Raw genomic sequence first — 22689 nt, forward strand, 5'->3', positions numbered from 1 at the left:
GTTTAGATAAAATGGCCTTAAGAAAACGGAAATTGCAAATCATTGTCTGTTCTTGTCGTAATTACCGTTAACTGTCTACCTTTATCCATTATGGTGCATTATCTTAATCTGTTTCTCTAAATCTACTAATTTTAGGGTAAAAAAATACACTAACAGGCTTAAATGCAGGTGTTCATTTTGATCAGTTGTGCTGATATTATACAAGCTCAGCCTTAGCCTTAGCCTAACAAAAATGGTCCATCGGAGTGAGCGGAGATAACGTGACTCTCATTAAACGGCTCTGGTTGGAACCATGAATGTAACGCCAGCACTTCCGGATTGGCAGACCAATCGCTGCTCTCCTGACTTTAACATTCAATGACGTAGCAGCTGTAGCACTTCAGACTTCCTCGTTTGTTTTTAGAGCCGAACCGAAACCGTACGCCCCATATTCAGAATGCATCTATCCAGGTAAACACCTCTTTTTATTTGGGATCAACCTGCTGTATTACAACGCTGCTTTTCCTCACAATTGAGACATCGGTCAACCAGCGGATTTCTGTGGATTTAGCCATTGATTGCAATGACAGCCAGCGTTGCTGTAGCTTGCGAAGGTTAAACAGCTAGCGTTAACTATGAACTATTACGGCTTGTGACATCAATACGTCAGATTTTGTTCCATTAATTTACCGTTTAGTCAGATAATGTCAGTTATATATTTTGGGATATTTAGCTACGCCTGCATACTGTGGTTGTAATGTCTACACAACGCAGGCCACTCCTCTTCACTTTCGTCCCAACAGCAAGCTAACGTAACCTTAAATTCACGCCAGAACAGATCCTGGACCTGTGAACCATCTAAGTCACAGCGAGCTAACGATATTTTACATTGAGCTCATTGGGGTTGCAATATTTATTAATAATAATAATAATAATAATAATAACAGCAATAACAATAACAGATTACAGATAGTACACATGTATTTAAACAGACTCCTAGTGTTTAATTATTGTGATGTTATTGTTCATTTTATTGTCTGGCACTCTTCTCAGTATATCCACCCAATTGACTGGAGGTTAGTAGATCCACTCAATTAAAAACGTAGTCCAACAGCCCACCTTCCCTCATGAAGGTTTTAATGTTCATTTTTATGTGAAGCTTTGATTCAACTCCATGGTCATTTTAGAGACTGCAGATTGTTGTGCTTTTGCAGTGTATTGCATTACGTAACACTACACATTATTACGTTTAATTGCTATATGCTTTACAAACATAAAATAGTAAGAACAATCAGTGAACATTTTAATAAAATAGCAAGAAAATTACTAATAAAACACCAAATTTTTTGTTTGAACATGAACTGAACATCACAACTAGGGCAACACTTATTTTCTCAATGTACTTTTATGTCTATAAAATGTAAGAACATGGTCAAAAAGGCCCACATCTTAGAGCTCAATCTTTGAACTGATTGTTTGCTCTGACCAACAGTCTAAAACTTAAAGATATTCAATTGACTTAAAATGACAAAATAATATATCAAACATTCAGGTTAGAGAGGTTAGAATCAGTGAATGTTTAGTTATTTTGATTGTATTCTTTATATTATTTTATGTTATATGAAATTGAATAATCTATTTATTGTTGCAACTGTGATTAAAACTTCATTTTTATTATTACTATATTACAGGATTTATTGCAGGGCTTTTGTATTTGACCCCATTAATGTTTGCTCGATGTAATAAATAAAAAAAGACAATTGAATGCAGGTAGTACATACAAGAATAACATTTCCGTTCCTACAAATCAGTGGAAACAAACCGCAAACAACTTTCAAACAGGGACATAAAAATGATCAAATTCAGGTGAGATGTCTGAAGTGTAGCTGTGGTTGTCCTTGATATGAATGTATTTGGTTATCCTGGTTTTATAGCCTGCAGTACATTTGATCAGGTGACAGATCCTTGAGTTAATTTTCATGCTGCTTTCACCTGTTAATGTCATTCTCTCTCCTAATTTATGGCATGTTTGTTTGATCTCATTGTGTTTGTCTCATTCCCATTAGTTTATTTCCCATGGCGAACTCAGTCAGTAACACGCATGTATTTTATTGCATGCGGACTGACAGTAAGGCAAGACTGCATGGAGCTGCTTAAGCCGGGATTACACTGAGAGTTTATTTAAACACACTGTCCTGTTCTTCTGTCATGCAGCTTACACCATTCTCACACACAGCCACATCTCTAAACCCATAGTTTATTCTTTAAAAAAAATACATTAGGGTTTCACACATGGACCACAGTGATCAGCATGTGCTCCTAATGAAGACAGACGACATATATACAATCTTTTTGTTTCTTCCAGGGTTGGACTTTACATGAAGAGGAGAAAGCGGGGCTGCTCTAAAGTCTGAACATTTAGTTGTCTTCCTCCATCCGGCCGTCACTCTCTCTGCCTCTTCAGATTGGCGCTCGTCCCCTCTTCCCTCGCCAACATGCTTTGTTGGGGGAATGCAAAAGACGGACAGCTGGGTATCGGCATTGAGAGGAACCCCATGTTTGAGCCGAGGAACTGTCATGTGTTCACTGGCAGGGGACTGAAAGAAATAGCTTGTGGAGGGCAACACTCAATGTTCCTTCTGCATGATGGTAGTGTGTACACATGTGGTTCTAACAGCTGTGGACAGCTGGGCCACAGCAAACCAGGGACTTTCCCAGGTAAGCTTTCGGCCTAACCTTTGATTAATCGTTACACATTGTCGGCTGTTGCACCACCCTGCTGCACTGCTTTTAGTAGGTGTGAGTGGAAAGTTACCCAGAATGTGTGTGAGCATGTCACGGTGTGTTTACAAATGCACTAAATACAGAGCATGCTAATATTAGCATGCTAACCCTCCAATCTAAGATAGTAAACATTGTATCTGCTTAATAATAAATAAATACCTGCATTGTCATGGTGTGGTTAAATTTAGCTAAAAGCAACACTGTTAGACAACACACTGTTATCTTAAAGTCTGAAATGACAGATTTGAGCGTAGAAAGAAATTATAATCTTAAGTGACTTGAATATATATATTAGTTTCCGAAAAGGCAGTGAACTCTCTTGCAGATCAGAGCAAGTTTCTCTTGTTTTAAAGATGCTAGATATTACAAAACCAGGATGACAAAGCATGAGCAAACATGCTGCAATATCATACATTTCATTTCTCAACTAATGGACTTCACGTAGTTGTTTTTTTGCATAGGTTTTAAATGCAAGTATCAGTTTTTACTCGTAAGTGCCTCCATTTCTGAGACGGTTCATTACCATTTCTAGGAGATGTGAAACACTCTCATGGCTTGTGAAGTGATTGCAGACAGTGGTGGGGCTGTGTTAGTGTCATGTGGGAGGACATTTGTGTTACTTTGTGTCGGCATGTGGGTGAAGCTTTAACAACAAAGAAAAAATGCAGGAATCATTGGAACCAGTTAACCTTCTATGATAAAACAGTTCTACAGCAGGAAACCACACAGAAAAGTAGTACATCGATCTGCAGCAAACTCCTGCTCACTTCCTGCTGCTTTTCTCTATTTTCTATGGTGTGACACAAAGTATTTCATGGAGAAAAGTCCACTGTACTAAATTAAATACCATTTGGAATCTGTAGCTTGCTCAGTGAAAGGAAAGGTGGTTTAGTTTTGATAAGAACAAATGTACTTACTATGAACAGGTTAGTGCATACCTAATGTGGGTGTAGCTTCATAAATGAACAATCAGTACATTTACATCTTCTCTCTCCATTGACTTCATACGAAGATCTGTTTTTGTTTTGGTCATAAATCTGCTGACGTCTTCCTCCTCTTCTCCACAGAGCTCGTAGGAGCTCTGGACACTCAGACGATAACAATGGTGTCGAGTGGTCGGTCCCATTCAATGGCGGTGAATGAGCAGGGTCAAGTGTTTGCGTGGGGGGCCGGTGAAGGGGGCCAGCTCGGTCTGGGGACTGCAGAGGCGGCTGTTCGAATCCCGAGGTGAGCGAGTAAGACCATCAGAGAGGAATTCAAGCTTTTAGCCTGACAAGAGAAAAAAACACCATTTTGTTGGAGGTTTGAATTTAAGTATTACCGCTGAGTTCAATTTGTAGCGACCTATAACTCCAAAATAGCGACGCCATGAATTATTCTGTTCCCATGAAATGACTATTCAGTGTATAGTGTACTTATAGTATTCAAGGATAGTAAAACCTTTAGACAGCAGTTTCCCGACAGTTTAGCTCAGACTCGTCTATTACTTACGTCTCGTACTCCTGGACATGTGACTATGGTAGCGTTTAATTATGACTGTTTTTTATAATTTGATTAACAGATGTTTTTGTTATTTTTGCCTTAGGTTGGTCAAAAGGCTGTGTGAGCAGCGGATCTCTCAAGTAATGTGTGGGAATCAGCACTGCATTGCACTTTCTAAAGGTATGCAAGACACAATCTCTTCACAGTACACCAGCACTGTTATGTTCGTCATTTTTAAATCAACCCACAGTTTGTCCAAACATCCAGCAGTTTAAACGTTGCAATAAAATGCATCTCAAATTATTTTTGACGGACAAATTGCGTTCTCTATCTGAATTGATTTTAGTTTTCTCTGTGGGAGACGTTGACCCCTGGTTGGGTTCGGGTTAGTGTGACAGTCAGTTGAGCAAACATGCACCCAAAAATGCTGTACACGCTGTAATTTGTTCATAATCAAATGGAAATATTACCATACCATATCAGCTGTTGAGAAGCTTATTTTGTCCTTTTTGATATTTCAATCGTCTCAGAATACTGACGCTGAATTAAAATGGCAGACATCAAATAATAATAATAATACTTCAAATTTATATAGCGCTTTTCTAGATACTTCTAAATCAAATGTAACGCACTACATAGTACATTTACTTCATATTTTGAGAACGAAGTTCAGGGTTTAACAACCTTTTTCCCCCCATAATTTTCTTATGGCCATTTGGCATCTTGCCTTTATGCGACAGAGACAGAGGGAAAGAGAGAGGTACCTAAGAGATCTTGCAGATTCATGTTGTGCATTTTAGCAACCAGATAGTCCCACATTACCAAACAAATGCATATTTGTCTGTACTGGGAGTAATTGGTGGAGATGAACAGTAACCTACTTTTGCTTCCCTATCCTTTTCCCTCTCAGATGGCCAGCTGTTCACGTGGGGCCAGAACACCAGCGGCCAGCTCGGCCTCGGGAAAGGAGAGCCCAGCAAGCGGTTCCCTCATCCCCTGAAGTCTCTGTCGGGTATTCCCTTGGCACAGATAACCGCCGGGGGAGACCACAGCTTTGCCCTCTCCTTGTCCGGAGCTGTCTTTGGTTGGGGCAAGAACAAAGCTGGACAACTTGGTCTCAATGATAAACAAGGTAATATTGAGCTGGATAGCAAGAAGCCACTAGAGCACTCGAGTCAAATGCAGAAGTTGCCATGTTCCACTAAGTCGTACCAAATACATCAAGCAGTGTAGAACAGTGTGACCTTTTGCTTGTTTATGTTCCCTTTCTCAGATCGAGCTGTTCCGTGCCACATCAAATTTTTGAGATCTCAAAAAGTTTGCTATATCAGCTGTGGAAATGAACATACAGCAGCCCTCACAAAGGTACGAATACAGATAAACCCCCACCAGCGCTTCTCAGTGAAACAATTCACACAATATGAGAGTGTTTGGCCACCAAATGTTACGTGGGCCAGTTTTGTTTGTGTCTGTTTGGTCAGCTGTCTTATAATTGGGTTATCAGTTCTAGTATTCTGGCTTCATAGTGACCCACTACTTGTTGCATGTGACCTTTATTGCACGGACCAAATCTAAATCGGATTCCAGCCGTACTGCCGAGCTCTAACTAATCCTAATCGGCTAGGGTTAGGGGTTAGGGTTAGGGTTAGGGCACAAGGTCCTGGAGAAAAACTATATTTTACTCTGAATAACTGCATCGCTATGCCAATAATCTCTGTCTCCAACAACAACAGCAAAATGAATTCTGTTTTTTTTTTTGTGCCTCTGTCAGGATGGCGGCTTGTTCACGTTTGGTGAAGGCTCGTGGGGTCAGCTGGGTCATGGCTCCACAAATAATGAACTTTTACCCAGACGAGTGCTGGAGCTCATGGGCACTGAAGTGTCCCAGATCACCTGTGGCAGGTATTGTGTCTTTTATAACCGGCTCACCGGTTTACTCAGTACAATCTGATGCATCTCGATACAATTAGAAATCTTTGGTGAAGCTTAAACTGTGTCAAAAAGGTGTTTGATTAAGCTCTCTGGTCATTTTTTTTAGGGTGTTAGTTACTGGTGGTGTTTTGTTGCTCTCCTCTAATTTGAAAAGTATTTCAAAGTTAAACACCTTTTGTGAAACGGCATCAACAAAAACTAAGGATCTGAAGATCACAAATGAATTGCAGGATGATTGATTGTCTTGAATTAAAGTGTATTTAATGATCTCAATGTATTAAAAGCTGGTTCTGTCCCCCTGCATCCTACATCTTGCTTTCCCCTCTTTTGTCAGGCACCACACGTTGGCGTTTGTTCCCTCCTCCGATGTGGTGTATGCATTTGGTTGCAACAGCCTTGGCCAGCTGGGCACAGGACTACTGGGGGACGCCAGGAGCCCGCTTCCTGTGAAGGCCGGTTTCCTGACTGGAAATCCACACAGAACCGGTCAGCAGAAGACTCTGTGCTCGCTTTATAGGATACACGAGTGTGGCTGAAATGGCTATTTTGTTTAAATCACTCTGGTAGATTGTTACTTGCGTGTGTTAATGCTGATGCACAGTTGTAATCTGCATTAAAAGTCAGAGTGTAAATAATGAAACGGTACTTATACACAACAATACACCCTAGTTTGTGGTGTTTGAGCCTGTAGTGTTAATGTGTTTGTTGATTATATAATCTAGTGGACATCTGTCAGGCTGGAAGATGAATATGAAAAACAGTTTTATAGAGATGCAATGTTTAATTGCTTAATGTGTTCACAGTATATTCATCTTTTATCCTTCATAACTATCTGTCAGCAGCATACTCATGGTACATACAAATACAGTTGAAAATTCTCGACTGTGTAGTAAAATAGTACTACTCTCTATTTGATTAACTGTATAAAATGTTGGCCAGTTAACTGTTTCTCTGTTTAATCTTTCTTCTCTTTTTTAGAATCAAAACAATATACAGTGACTAAAATCATCTGTGGAGGAGATCATAGCTTCTTATTGCACTCTAATGACCAGGTATGTGATTTAATTAAGGTTTTAGTACCCTTCTCTTATTCTCAAGTTTGTTACCTGAATAATTATTATTGTTGTATTTGCATCAGTTGACTTCAGATCGGTCGAAAAAGGTTTAACGTTTGTATTCCTGTTGATTGCTGTTACACTTATTTAATGACATAATTCAAAGTCTAGTTATCAAAATATCCGAATTGTTGAAGTATTGTAATTCAACATTTTATTTGGCATTTCTCTGCACACATACTGTATTAACTTAAGGTAGAAAACTTAATGAAATGTTAATGAGAAAATGAAGTGTTTCATGAAGTTAAAACTGTACAAGACAAATCTCCAGTCCACTCAATATACTTCCTCTACTCACTATCAGCACTAAACCCTCAACACAAACCTAAATCTAATCATAATTACGCAGCTCAAAAATAATTTTAAAAAAATACAACATTTCCATGAAATCTGTTCCAGTGTTTCACCACAGGGTGGCATTAATGTTTAATCTTTCACCGGTTCTTTATAAATGGGTCATACTGTAAAGTGTCTGCTCTGATAAAGACATAACACACATTCAAACTCTACTGCAAAATATTTAGACTGCAGGTGTGGCCTATTTGTTCTATCTTAGAGCAGGAAAGAGACACCGCTGAGATAAAGCCCAAAGGCAAACAATCTGCCAAATGTTTGTACTGTTATCTGGTGTCTGTTTATCTTCCTCTCTGCAGAGTTCTGTCATCTCCGAAGACTTCAGAGTGATCAATGTCAGCAAATCAATCGCCCCAATCAATTATGAACAATTAAATTCATGGAGGTTAAAGCTGATGTACAGCACAGATTCCAGTGTCACAAAGTAAGTAGAATAATGAAAGTTATTATTTTAAATGTATTAGAATGTACTGTATATAATACACATAAAAAGTGTACATTCTCTTGTCGATGTTTAGTATTAGTCGTTGTTTTACTTGGATGTCTTTTCACATGTAAGACTTGATTATGTTCCATCAATTATATTTGAATGGTCTCTGTTTTTATGTTTTTGTGCTCAGTGACATTAAAATCCAACTCTCCTCTACGGCTTGTTGGAACGCCAGCTTTTTGGACCAAAGGTATGTAAACGCCATGTTTACCAAAGTAATTAAGTGCTCAACTCAAAGTGCTGTATTGAATCAAATTTAGAGGTACTTGTATTTTACTTTTCAGATTAAGATGTTCCACTTTCTGCAACTTTAATCCTCTACTCCTCCCATGTCATTGGGAAATATTGCACTCTTTGACACTACACTTTGACAGCTACAGTTGCTAAATTACCTTTTGGGTTTAGATTTGACAATAAACACATGATAATCTTATAAAATACAATGAAAATGTCTCACTAGCTATTTATCGAGGAAACCCACTCTGAGGTTGGAAACCACTTGACTGAACTACCTCATCGTGTGTAAAGTTGTAGCTCTACCTCAACTAGCTATACAACTAAAATGCTGCTTGTACATTGATCAACCCATGTTAACAATGTGTTATGAAATATAGAATTAATATGCCAGTCGTGCTATTTTTCTGCAGAATAATTACTTTTTACTTTTGATACTTTCGGTACATTTTGGATCTGAATACTCCTTCTAGCACCACTGGAAGGTTTAAAAATGACAAAAATGTAAAAGTACCCAGACATGAAACACACCTTTAAAACATCAAAGCACGAAAGATAGCCTGGAAGGACAAATTGAACAAACGAACAGGTGACATCATGCTGAACAAATATGTTGTGAAGGGAAAGAGAATGCCTTCGCACACGCTACACACACTTCTTCAGAATATCTGTTTTGTGTTTACTGGTTGAAGAATGTATTATCAAACTGAAATATAACAAGAATAGCAGACACAAAAAGTTTTTTTCTGAGGGGGTCCACCTACACTTGGTCTGTACCTCCACTGCGTGTCTTTTCCAAAAATAACAGAGGATCTTTGGACTTGGTCAGACTCGTATGAAAGCTAGACTCCTGAGAACTGAATCAGCGGGGACCTCACAGGGTCCACTTAGTGGCATGTGGACTTATCCACCAAAACATGCTGATTGTCAGGGTGGGAAAGATGCAATCTGTTTGCTCGCTGGACGTCACTGTGTGTGAAGGTATGTTGGCTCATCAGCAGATATTTATCGTGTGCAAGGGAATGAACCGCGGTGGCCGTCAGGGTAGAAAACAGATGTCTGGAGACACACTAAAGTACTAAAGTCTGCTGAAACTCATCAGAGATTAGTAGCCACTGAAACTATCAACCCAGTTTTCACAATAAACCAGTGGGAACTGTAGTGGTCGAAAGTAACAGGGTACATTTACTCAAGTGCTGTATGTACTTAAGTACAATTTGAAGGTGCTATTTTCTTCCCAACTACATTTCAAAGGCCCAACCTTATTTTTTTACTCCACCATATTTATTTTAAAGCTTTAGTTAGTACAAGTTGCTTTTGTACATTTGACTACAAAGCGACACACCTTACATCACAGCTAACCCGTAAGCTTGTTTATGTTCATCCTTGAGAATATCGAGTCTGCAATCATTTTAGCCTCAGTTAATTGATTGTTATACATCATAGAAATGAATGGAAACAATGGTTGGCTGGATCTGTAGGAATAAAAATAGATAATAAATGCATAAATAAAACAGTTTGACGAGACTTCAAACATGTTCAACAAAAAATATGAAATCCGCTTAAACTGTAGTTTGGGACCTAAAACTTGTTTCTTGTTTGAAGTTTCGTCATTTTCATTGCATTTGTGTCACTCCTCTGCTTCTTTAAGCTCACAGTTTCACAAAATAAAATGGGTCAGCGCTCATACTCGGTGTACTATCTGCATCGGGGTTTTTTTTGTTTGGCAAACAGTCTCCGCGAGATCAGATCTGATGTATTTGTGTCATGACTAAATAAATCCTGTGCTATAAGAATACGAAGGCTTTACGCTGTAAATAGTCGCTGTTCATGCAGAGCGGTTTTGTTGTCTTTTTGCATCAGTCTGAACTCACTATCCTCGGCTCCCCCGGGCCGGAGAGGAGATCTGCTTCGGGATTGACTTAAATACCTTCAGGCTGTGTGTTCACCTCATTGTCGGCCTTTAATCCAAAGTAACGTGAGCCTTTAACATCGAGGCTGCGCCTCAAAGTCCCTGTATCTGAGCTCTGACCTATTTTTGTCCCGTTAGTAATCACTGAGACATCAGAGATACTTAACACATAATCATATGTTTGTTTGCTTCCTCAGTGACGATACCCACTTCAAAACCAACCCAAAGATCCCAGGCATCGATCTCAACTCTGTCAGAAAGCTATTTGAGATGCTCAGCAAACCGGCTTTCTCTGGACTTCTGGAACAGGTATTGACTAAATGTGTATTTAAGAATGGCATGTGTACAAACACGTTTACTTTTGTCTGCTCTTCTGAGCCAAAACTTGACATGACTCAAGTTTGTTATTGAGAAAATACTCAAACTAGCTTCCTGTTTGGGTTTCTGTCACCATAATGCAGCAGTTAAACATCTCAAAGCCTCTCCCAAAATGTAATAAGGGATATTTTTGATTCAAGCTGTTTCGGAATTCTAAAATACCCCATATATTGCTCTTATTTATTGATACGTGTACCTGTCAAACACATCATAATAAAGTCCATTTCAAATACTTTCCCCTCTATAACAGTAAATATTGTTCCTTGTATCTGTGTAGTTAAAAGTGTATATGTACACAATCTGTTAAACATGTCCCCTCTTGTTCTGTGTCCGACTCTCTGTTCAGGCCTCCAAGAGCTTTGAGAGTCTGTTGATCCCTCAGCTGCAGCGCTCCCCTCCTGACGTCGAGGCCATGAGGATCTACCTCATCTTGTCTGAGTACCCGGCCCTGTTTGACTCCAAGAACTACATCCGCCTCACTATCCCCCTTGCAATGGCCATCCTCCGGCTTGATGCCAACCCCAGCAAAGTATTGGGTATCATACTTGCATGTACACACTTTTTTTTTTTTAATACCGACCGGTCTTCGTTAGCTGATAACACAGGACATCCCGTCATGTCAACAACCTGTGGCGCCATTACACCACATGACTCCTCCTCTACAGTACGTCTGCGTCCTCATCTACGTCACCTCTGCTGAGCCTTTTATCGCGACATTTAAGAGACGCCACCAAACGAGAAAATGCTTCCAGAGATACATGAAATTGACGTGATTATGGATTTCTGAGGCCGATATAGATATTTTGGGAAGATCAGAAGTCCTCAAAAGCAGATGATGTAAAGTTTAGTTGGTAGCCGGGCGGAGAGCCTTCCGTGTGAGAGGAATCAAAAACAAAGAAGCTGTTTGCCACTTGAAACATCTAATCATTCATTTAAACGCCAATGTAAAAACCTTGCGACGCTTTTTGGTGCCCGGCACCATGATGATGCCTTCTTCATTGCCGAGGACCTTTGGGAGTTCAAATGGCGTCGCACTCGATACAGTTTACCCTCACACCTCAAACGAGAAGTGGCCGTAAATGTCGGATTGTCCCCAGATCCTCTAAGTGCTGTGTCTGAACGCATGGTGGTGAGGTCGCTTCAGATGCTGTTACAACATCCGACGAGGACTTTGTTCCTTCAGCATACTGATGCCTGTAAATACAGATTAAAATCAGTAAATGGACCCCATGTGCTCCAACACATTTACATTAAGAAACGCTCCAAAATACTGACTTGATCAACGGAGAAACTCTCATAACTTGCGGTTGAAGTAAAATACCATTCGAGGTACTCGCGCTGTAGTTTAATTTAATCTCTTCTTTCCTCCGTCCCTGCAGACAACTGGTGGTGTTTTGTCGACGGCGGCGTGTTCACCAGAATGGTCGACATGTACAAAAGCATCGTTGTGTTCCTGCTAACGGGAGGCAAGACGCTGCTCGTACCGGTTTGCTACGAGAACTACTTTGTGGCCACTCTGAGGCTGCTGGAGAAACTCCACAAGGTATCCACACAGCTCACCAGCTGCTTCTTTGTAAACAAGCCGCCAACTCCCCCTCAACACAGTCTGAGGAGGAAATCCTTTGGTCGCTATTGAGATAATCCGTCGACTACCGCGTTGAGGCAGGTGTGTGTGTGTTCCATGTCACCAGGTAAACTTAAAGGCCCACCATGTGGAGTACAACCGCTTTTATATCCCTGACATCACCAGCCTGGTGGACATCCAGGAAGACTACCTCAAATGGTTTCTGAGTAAAGCTGACATTGTGAGTACTGACATTCCCTGACATTGTTTCACTCCCTTGTTACTTGACATCCGCTGAATCTACACAAACAGCCACACACAGCCACACACACGCACACACGCACAGACTCTTAAGCCATGTCATTTTTGGTGTTTGCAGAGACGGTGAGGAATTGTATCCTATCGCTGTTTGTCATTTCTTGCTGTCCAAAAAGTGTCTTAGTTCACAGACAAGCCCCTATAACTACTTTGACAATGGATTTAGTTTCATCTTGTAAAAGTTGCTGCTCTTATCCCTTTTTCATGTCAAATGACTTTGCTTTCCCTCATTTTGTGTTCCAGAAACAATCATCCTCCCCTTCACAGGTACCTGATTTAAAGATTGGACTTGAATGACATATTATATACATTTTCTTTATGTTTTGAGACATTTCCTAATTTTCCTAGCAGGGTGACGTTCCCTCAGTGAACCTATGTGCCTACCCGTTCATACTGAACGCTCAAGCCAAGACAACCATGTTGCAAACAGACGCTGAACTGCAAATGCAGGTACGTGCTGCTAATGATCAGAAGTGATCTTGTGGTTTCACCCAGTGGACCAATGAGGTTTCATTTGATTGTTTCTTAGTAAATGTCTCTTTGTTATCTATTTGAATTTGACTCTTTTCTTGCCTTTTCCCACCTCAACCTGTGACCCAGATGGCAGTGAGCGGTGCAAACCTACACAACGTCTTCATGCTGCTCGCGCTGGAGCCCCATCTTGCGAGGAACCCTTACTTGGTGCTGCATGTGCGCAGGGACCATTTAGTAAGCGACACACTACGAGAGCTCACCATGTACTCTGATGTGGACCTCAAGAAACCGCTCAAGGTGAGAGCCGCATCCAAGCTCTTGAAGGTCATTGTGGTTCTGTGATTTTGAAGAGAACAAACCGCTGTATTTTTTGTGATCTCCTCGTCTCCTCGTCTCCTTGTCTCCTCGTCTCCTCCATCCAGGTGATTTTTGACGGAGAGGAGGCCGTGGATGCAGGTGGAGTAACTAAAGAGTTCTTCCTGCTACTGTTGAAGGAGCTGATGGATCCTGTGTATGGGATGTTCACTCATTACAAAGAGTCCAACCTTCTGTGGTTCTCAGACAAAGTAAGTGTACACTGTCTTCACATGTTAATGAGGTGAAAAAACACACAGTTTAATACAAATTAATAACTGCAAACAATATGAAACATAAAAAGTAGTCCAGTCAAAAACGAACCAATGAAGCTTTTTTTTTTTTTTTAAGTGTTTTTGTTCCATTTAAGGAGTGGTTACCAAGTTGAGGAAAAAGTTTTTAGAGACTTTCAAATTTAGGGAGTGAAACACTCGTTAGACAAAATTATATGAACCTCCACTTTTTTATTTATCTTTTTCTGGAGCTTTGAATTAATCTTCTCACGGTCTATTTTTAAAGTTATGTTGCTAGTAATTAGTATGGTATCATTAGTAGTGCTCTCCACAGTTAATTATTAAATGAATATAATCATTGTAATTGAGTCCAAAGCTATTTGTAGAGCTTTCTCATCAGGAAGTGTGGTTTTATTATGATTATAAACACTTTTAGTATATTAACTTCAACTTGAAGCATAATGCAGAGCCAGACAGACATGTCCTTGCTGGTAAAGGAGATATATGATTTTGTCACGCTGTCTTTTGTACACTCTTAAAATTACAGAGGTAAGTTTGTTCAATGAAAATGATGCATGAATAAACCACAATCATCACTGCCACTTTTCCATTTCCTTTCTTTCTGTCTGGGCCACTTCAAACTGCTTTTTTTTTAATATCCTCACATGTATTATTTTAACCTAAATACATATACAATATCTTTATTGAGACTTTATGGAACGGAGTTTACGGAGGAGAGTTTGAGGACAGTGATATGTACACGCATGTAAATATACACATTTAAAATGTGTATTTATGCGTAATAACACTGGAACTCAAAGGAATCAAACAATGGAATTAATTGCCCATTTATTTCAGCATTTTATATTTTACTAAAATGTTTTTGTTGAAGAACAGACATTTACGGTTACAGAAAGGCAATCCTAAAATGATTTCATTTTTTGTGTCTCCAGTGTTTTGTGGAGCAGAACTGGTTTCACCTGATCGGGATCATCTGCGGTCTGGCCATCTACAACTCCACAGTGGTGGACCTCCACTTCCCCCTGGTTCTCTACAAGAAATTGCTCAATGTGTCTCCAACCCTGGAGGACTTCAAGGAGCTGTCACCCACCGAGGCGCGGTGAGTCGCCTGAGCTCTAAACGTGCTTGTGTCCACAGATTGAGAGGCAGGTCTAAAACTGGGAAGTTGTTGAAGCATTCGTTTTGTGCTCATTTTTAATAGGAATCAAAAAGTGTGTCACTCACTCTCATTGCCTGAGTGTTTTTTTTAAGGAGCAGTAACATTGACTGCTACTGGGAACTGATCTTCATTGCACAGGAAGAGTCCGCATTTCCTTTGTGCCTGATTGTGTGCAGTCGACTATTGATTTTAGAAAAAGAAATCCGAAAGCTACAAGACTGCAGTGTTGCTTTTTAGAAACAACTTCACCTCCTAAGGACATGATCTCAACTTCTTTTTAAATATGCTACTCTTTTATTAAAAGTGTGAGACTAACTCAACAGACTAAAAGCCAGCTCACACAAAGGAAAAGAGACAATAAAGAGTTTGAATAATTGTCTTTTCAGTCAAATATAAAACTGTAAAATGATCTGCAGATGGGGTCAAGTTGGAAGTCAATAATATTGTATCCTCTTTCAATGATTATTGTTTCTTTTGTCAGCTACACTTCCTCTTTCCATGCTTCCTGTGTTTTGGTGGTAAATATCCAGCATGTTGTTTGCAGGAAAACTAACACAACACTCTCCGAGTAATTTCTTGTGGTGTTATGAGCTAATATGTCGCCACTTCACTTTCAACCCAACAGACAATTTATTCATGATCCATGTAGCTGCGGTACAGGAACAGCTCATCCTTGGTCTTCATTTTAAAAGTCAAACAGGGACATATCTAGACCTAAAGGCAAAAGTAATAAACTGATAAGGTAGAAAAAACTGATTTATGAAAAGAAGATTACAGCTATCAACACTCAGCTAAGCATGATGGTGATATGCATGAAGGAGACATTTTTCATATGAAATGTACTAATGAGTCATGGCGTGGTGAACATTTTAATAAATGTGATTCTGGCCTTCACCTTTTCATTCATTTTGTTTTATTACATCACACTAATAAGAATATTAGCATGTGTGTTTCCTCCACTGATACAACGGTGTGTTTATAATGGTGTTCTTCCTTCCAGACATGAACTTCTTCTGTTTATTCTTCTGCAGGAGTCTACAACAACTGCTAGACTACGACGGAGGTGATGTGGAGGAGACGTTTCTTCTCAACTTTGCTGTGAGTGTAACTTTTCACCCGTTTCACCGTCATGACTTTCAGGATAAGGTTTTTCTAATGATCTAACTGATCAAATGATTCAATTGTATTGTTTGTATTGGTCATATGATATCAATACAAGACTCAGTATTGGTAGTATCCATACTTTAGGTATTGATCTTTCCACTTGTAGTATGTGGGGTCTGTGTGTTTTTTTATTCACCGTAATGAAGGAACATGTCACCAGTGTGGCCCACTAATGTGGTTTTAATTGTGTTTTGAGAACAGTGCAGGTCTATGGCGGCGAGAAACAGGATATACCACACACTACTTGTTGTTAGTAAACAATTAATAGTTGGTTTTGGTATTTTAATGTGATTTTTGGACAATATGGAAAAATAATTATTTTCTACACTCCAATCTCAGACCATTTGTTGTGTCCACACCTCAGATCACCAGGGAGAACTACGGGATGACAGAAGTCATGGAGCTCGTTCCTGGAGGAGAAAGCATCAGTGTGGATAAAAATAACAGGCGAGGCAGCTTTTATATGTCATATTAAGACCACAATGTCATCAGCTCTTCTTTTTTTAAATGACCTTGTTTCATGAATATTTGTATTACTCTTCGCGCTGTTCTTTCTAAAAGACAAACAGATGACACCAAGATTTCTTTAAATATATTGTTTTTCCAGCACTGAGATTATCATGTTGCTCACACAGCTGGCAGCTCATGTCCTATTGTTCCAACTGAAGGTCATGTTCTGCGTTCAAAACATAGAAAACAAAGAATTTGGTATTTTAATCGACATTTAGGGTGTTTTTCCACACCATCACCGCCCCGTTTCTGCAGCTCGTCCTTGTGCCAGTGATTTCAGTGTTATGCGGTGTCAACATGTCTGGCTGCTGGTGCTAAACAGATGGCGATAGTGGCAGTGACCCAAGTCGTTCCTGCAAAATCCCCCCAACACTCAGACATGGAACTGTAACAATAGAATTAATAGAGAAAACCGTTGTCCCTGTGATGTAAAACATCTGAATCATAGACACGAAAGGAGACATGTTGATTTAGTCTGGCTACCACACCACCGTGCAGCCCCAAACAAAGCCATCTTTTCCTCCCAGTAGGAAATTGACCCCAGTACTGCAGAGGAAAGCCAGGAATTGGGACAGCTAGTCCATAGATGACTCTTTAAACTCAACAAAACATCTTGCTGACTTATTTTTATGCTTTTCCTTTTTTAACAGGATGCAGCGGTGGCATGTCAAAACAGAAAGTCATCATTTTTATTAAGGAGAGCTATATTTTGTGAGATTTGTGTAGTAAGTGTTCAAAAACCTGTGATGGATTTGTTTTATTGACATTTTAAAAAGTTCACCTTTCAAAAGTTAACACGGATATGCCGTGAGTAAATATTGAATTAGGAAGATGGCCCTTCAATACTTTGCAAAACTAAAGTGAATTAAAAAAGCTTATTACGGAACGTCTCATTCTATTATATTGTTAATAAATAAGAAAATTCAGTTTGTTTGTATTCAATCAAATTCTAATTAATATATCATTCATTGCATTTATTATGCTGGTGAAATTGCATTATGTCTTTGAAGCGGCACATTTTTACCACACACTATTTTACATATATGCACGCATTATATCTTAAATGATGTTTAGCTGCACCGTGTGTATTTATCATGATGGAAGAGATGATTCATTTGACCCATATGAGCAACCTCTGTAATAAGACCTCAGATGTAAATAGACTCAGGCTGGATGTTGAGTTTGTTCTTAAATTGTATGACATTATAATCAAGTTAATCGTAACACACATGCGGATACAGACACAATGGAGGAGGAAGCGAGTGTTTACAGTCACACCTTAAAGTCTGGATAAATGATTTCCTTAAAAACTGAGTTGTGAGGATTGTAGAACTAAGTGTGTGTGTGTGTGTGTGTGTGTGTGTGTGTGTGTGTGTGTGTGTGTGTTTCAGGAAAGAGTTTGTCGAGGCGTACCTGCGCTACGTGTTCTCAGATTCTGTGAGCGAGCAGTACTCGGCCTTCTCCTCTGGCTTCCTGAAAGTGTGCGGTGGGGAGATCCTGCTGCTGTTCCAGCCGTCTGAGCTGATGGCCATGGTGGTCGGCAACAACAACTACAACTGGGAGGAGATGGAGAAGGTCAGTGTGTGGTTTTAAAATCTGGGTGTGCAATGTTTGTATTAACAAGTCCAACCGTTTCTGTCCTCCAGCAGAAATATCAAACCATTTCCTGTTTCTGCTCAGTGAACTCATGTAAGAACTCATAATGGGATTGGAACGACTGTAAGAAGAAAACCAAAAATGCAGAAGCACAGAAGACTGATACAGGGAGCTCGTGCAAATGAAGAATTTCTTAACAATGCCGAAATATGAAAGGAGAGCAGAGAGTCTCTTGGTCAGGGACCTTTCAGAGGAAAAAAGGATGTGCTTTAAGAGACAAGAGAATCGACAGGCTGAAATGAAACCAACTCAGGAGCTGAGTCTATAATCTGTCAGCGTGGTGGAGTTGAAGCACTGAACACAAAGAACAGCTGAGGCTAATGGCACTGTCATTAGGCTTGGAGGTATTATGTCATCAAACAAAGTCTTGCATGAATAACAAGTTGGAGTTGATGATGACCCTGATCATGTGATTCCTGATGAAGGACAAGTCAACAGAGAATTTGTATCTGCATTTCCTGTTATGCTCGGCTCGATGTTGAAAAGGCAACGTGAAAAAAATACATCCAACCAAATCCAATTTGGTTTGACATATTTCTTACTTGTGATAACTGTCTGGTCCTTACAGTACAGATTACAACATAACATCAGTGTGAAAATCTAAGAGGTAAGATAAATCAAGGCAAACATTCTGAATTTGCTTGAAACTTGTATACATTTGTATGCAGTAGGTGGAGACGCATGCTTTTTGCTGTGGAATTAGTTTGAAAGGGTTTATGTTGTGTCAGAGTTAATGCTGGAGAGGAAATGTATAAGTGATGCTAAGACAGGGCCAGCTTTTCATCACTACATCCTCTCTCTTTGCAGAATGCCATGTACAAAGGGGAATACACAGCCACTCATCCAACAGTCCGATTGTTCTGGGAGGTTTTCCACGAGTTCCCTCTGGAAACGAAGAAGCAGTTCTTATGTAAGTATTTGATTGCCTCAGTGCTCAATGACAAGTTTAATTCTCACCCTCAAACATCTCATAAATACTGTAATGATGTGCAGTCTGTTCATGCATGACGACATACTGTCTGCACACACTTGGCTGAACATGTAGATCATAATTTTAAGAGCTTTGTAGTAAATAATTCTGTTCTGTTGCATTGTGCGTGTGTGAAGCCATTTTTAAAGCATTTTTATAACAACGCCATATAAATGCAGCCGTGTCTCATTTATGCAGCCGTCCGTTTTCAATAGTTGATTCTAACTCGCTCCTCTGTGTCTCCTGCCTACAGTGTTCCTGACCGGTAGTGACCGAATCCCCATCCATGGCATGGAGAGCCTGCGTATCGTCATCCAGTCCACTACGGCGGAGGAGCACTACCTACCGGTGGCCCACACCTGCTACAACCTGCTGGACATGCCCCGCTACAAGACCAAAGAGACCCTGCACCGCCGTCTCACTCGGGCTGTAGAGCAGTACGAGGGCTTCAGCCTGGTCTGAGCAGGAGGAGACATGCAACCGTTTGAATGCACTTTAACAGCAATACAACCCCATGTCGGTGTCGAAGGAGTGTAATGGGGACTTCAGGACACAGGAAGGTTACTCCCTTTATATGCTCTTACAAGTTTGTTAATCCTCTTAAATCTGAAAGGTCTATCTATGTACACGCAAAGTATTATTGTTTTTGTGGCTTTGGGCAAAGTTTCTCAACCTTTTTAGGATCATTTGGAATATATTTTTGATGTATTGATATTTATTTGAAATATATCACAGACCTGAAATACTAAATATGGAGTCAAATACGTCTAAATATTATTGAATTCACACAGAAGGATTCACAAATGTTGTGTTTTATATCCAAATATCTCAATGCACACACAAATGGTTATCATTATATAAAGGTGTATCAATGCCTTGGATTGCAATGTTGATGTTACAATTTACTATTTTGTCATAGCAACCCTGTATTAGTTGATATATTAGTATTATGACAGCTGGGTAATGCTCTCTAGCCTTAAATGTTAACTATGTGTTTGTTTCTCAGGTGATGTTTGTGACTTTGCCATGAGTGCTATAGTGCTGCTAACCTCCACTTTGACTGAAACCCAGACAATAATGTTATATACAGTGTGTACTCATTCAGCTGATCACAAAACCACCTGGCAAACGAACATATAGCGTTAGATAAACTATCGTAAGCCAACGTTCGCTAATGCATATTCAGTATATATAAATCACAAAATACATTCATGACTCCTGTGTGCATTTATTATTATTGAGTCTGATCTAACTGCATATAAAAAATGTCATTCTTAAATTCATATGACCACCTAATCATACGTGTCTTTTGTGACCAAACATCGAAGGCCAGAGAAGGTTGAGAAACTCTGTCTTTGGGTGTTTGTGTAGTTTTATTTTTGTCGTCTTTTTTTTTTTTCACAGCTGTGTATTTTATATTCAACTCCTTAAATTCTATTTTTTACCTTTTAAAGAATTATGTTATTACCTTGAGACAATATTTCTGCTTTTTGTTACTTTTAATTTAATAAATAGAGTGGCTATTTTTCAACAAATTTAAAATGTGTATATATGTATGTAAATAGTACTTTGAATATAATCTTTACCTTTTGAAATTGGGAGGAGTATTTGTCCCACTGATCTTGTTAATGGGAGAGTATTCATCAAGCAGAAGGGTGCCGGATGTAACATTATGTAATATTATTTGCAATCCCTTGTTTCTTTTGAGCTGTGGATCACAGAGCAGCTGACTTGGTCTTTAACCTGCATTCAACAGTGTTGCCTTCTACAGCAAAACCTACATGAAAAGATGAGTTTTAAAGTGTTTTGTAGTGGTTGTTGTTGTTCATGTTCTTGAGGGAAAGCAAAAACCTGATTGTCATTTAAAAAAAGGTGACACTTTGGGAAATACACTTAATAGCTTCCTGGCATTGAGTTCAATGAGAAGATTGATATCATTTTCCAGATTTATCTGTTATATAATGTGGCAACCAGCAGCCGGGTAGGTTAGCTTAGCACAAAGTGTGATGAAACGGCTGTAAACAAAAAACAACACACCCACCAGCACCACTAAAGCTCACTAACTAACGGATTATGTCTTTAAAAAAGTTAAAACCTGTAAAAATAAGATTTTGGCCTTTTACATGAACTGTAGTTATTGACCAAAGCATTTCTTGGCTTTGACCCATGAGCCATGATCTGGTTAGAAAATAAATGTTAGGCCTGTGTTGCCACTGCAAACCTTTATTATTCCTTTATTAGAATGCATTGCATGCCTCTCATATTTCATATGCAGGCCACTAATAACAGTGTTACGCTGTACACGTTTCTGGAGTCCCCACTGACAACTGATCAGAGCCAGGAAATATTCGGGCACATAACGGCACTTAAAACAACAAATTGTTGTTTTTACACTTTGGTTTGAACAAATTAGATACAACATGTTAATTGTTGAGCTTTAGACATGCTAGTTGACAGATTGCGTAACCGTTGGACAAAGCCAGACTAGCTGTTTCCCCAATTTCCGGTCTTTTTGCGAGACTAAGCTAACTGACTGCTAGCTGAAGCTTCATATTTAGCTAACAAAGTTTAGCTAACAGCGCTAAGCTAACAGAGATAAGCTAATGTTAACTCTCAATCAGAAAGCAAATAAACGTATGTCCGAAAAGGTCCCTCAATACTACAAAAATAATCATTCAAATATATAAATTGTGATTAGTTTGTTGCAAATAATAATATTGTAATATTTGTGCAAGACGACACAATACTTAAAAGCGTCTGCAGATAAACTTATTAAAGACTTTAGATATAGTCAGTTGATGAACTGTATCTATCACATCACTTGTTCCTAAACTTTCCCTGATGCTGTATTTATTCCTACAGTCCAACATCTTATTCTAAAAGGATGTTTTACTAAGTTGCATTGGTGTTGAGGTTTGTGAAATGGTCTTGCATTTACATATATTTTTTTTATATATTTCATATTATGGTGTCAAAGTGACTTCAGACAATAATTTACTTTGTGTGTCCTGACTATCGGGGCACATCTGTTAAGCAATAATGAAACACAGCCCGGTAATGTTGTGGTTATCCTCCTAAAGGTCTTAACCACTCTTCTGAGATGTTTTCTCCGGACACTTCAACTTCTTGCTTTGCTCTATACTGCATGTACACACGTTAACTAAGTATGTGTCTAATTTAAGCTAATTTCTCCTGCAGAGTTTGGTCCTATGCAAAGGTTTATGCGTCCCTTTACTTTTAAGCGGCCTTTTAATGTGCTACAGAAAATGTGATTTGAATTTTATTTTGTTGCACATTTGTCTGAAATCTACACAAAGCTCTCTCTGTTCCAGCCAACTTTCTTTTTACATTAAAATAATACAGTGCTCGTCTTTGATTGAATTATTGGACAGAAATATGTTCAACATTAGTAGCTCATTGTGTTTAGGCCTACTTACTTTCTGTTTTGTGTTATCTTTTAAATCAGCTTCATCCATAAATCAACCTTTTTTAAATAAATGATTGTTTAAATATGTGTTCAAACAACATTTTAACCTATCCAATGACATCTTTAATTGTAAAACTAAATATGTTGGGTTCTTTGCCATTTTTCCCTTCAAGAAAATA

General features: G+C 39.2%; 1 protein-coding gene across 3 annotated transcripts; it reads left to right on the top strand.

Moving 5' to 3' along the window:
* Nucleotides 1-340: 340 nt before the first annotated feature.
* herc3 (HECT and RLD domain containing E3 ubiquitin protein ligase 3) lies at nucleotides 341-22454 on the top strand. 3 transcript variants are annotated; one of them, XR_004609176.1, is made up of 25 exons: nucleotides 341-450; nucleotides 2345-2697; nucleotides 3831-3990; nucleotides 4349-4425; nucleotides 5156-5377; nucleotides 5519-5610; nucleotides 6017-6147; nucleotides 6512-6663; nucleotides 7156-7229; nucleotides 7946-8070; nucleotides 8267-8326; nucleotides 10480-10591; nucleotides 11007-11211; nucleotides 12040-12203; nucleotides 12352-12465; nucleotides 12786-12809; nucleotides 12891-12992; nucleotides 13143-13313; nucleotides 13439-13582; nucleotides 14557-14723; nucleotides 15815-15881; nucleotides 16312-16394; nucleotides 17849-18032; nucleotides 18107-18720; nucleotides 18921-19023. XR_004609176.1 is itself a non-coding variant. In XM_034529205.1 (25 exons), the coding sequence occupies exons 2-25, from the start codon at nucleotides 2475-2477 to the stop codon at nucleotides 19543-19545; spliced, it is 3165 nt and encodes a 1054-aa protein (XP_034385096.1). In that variant the 5' UTR covers nucleotides 341-450; nucleotides 2345-2474; the 3' UTR covers nucleotides 19546-22454. The 3 variants fall into 3 exon arrangements, 2 of the variants coding, with proteins under 2 accessions (XP_034385096.1, XP_034385134.1); XM_034529205.1 differs by lacking the exon at nucleotides 18107-18720 and adding an exon at nucleotides 19337-22454; XM_034529243.1 differs by lacking the exon at nucleotides 18107-18720 and adding an exon at nucleotides 19337-22454 and having other exon boundaries at nucleotides 11007-11196.
* The last annotated feature ends 235 nt before the right edge of the window (nucleotides 22455-22689 follow it).

This window comes from Cyclopterus lumpus, chromosome 1 (genome assembly GCF_009769545.1).
Source record: "Cyclopterus lumpus isolate fCycLum1 chromosome 1, fCycLum1.pri, whole genome shotgun sequence".
NCBI classification, from domain to species: Eukaryota; Metazoa; Chordata; class Actinopteri; order Perciformes; family Cyclopteridae; genus Cyclopterus; species Cyclopterus lumpus.

Excerpts from the sequence above, each read along its gene's own strand:
- herc3 (XM_034529205.1), top strand. The coding sequence starts at position 2,475 with ATGCTTTGTTGGGGGAATGCAAAAGACGGACAGCTGGGTATCGGCATT. Across the intron at positions 7,230-7,945 it reads TATTGCACTCTAATGACCAG|AGTTCTGTCATCTCCGAAGA; the intron begins GTATGTGATTTA and ends TCCTCTCTGCAG. Across the intron at positions 12,810-12,890 it reads AATCATCCTCCCCTTCACAG|CAGGGTGACGTTCCCTCAGT; the intron begins GTACCTGATTTA and ends TAATTTTCCTAG.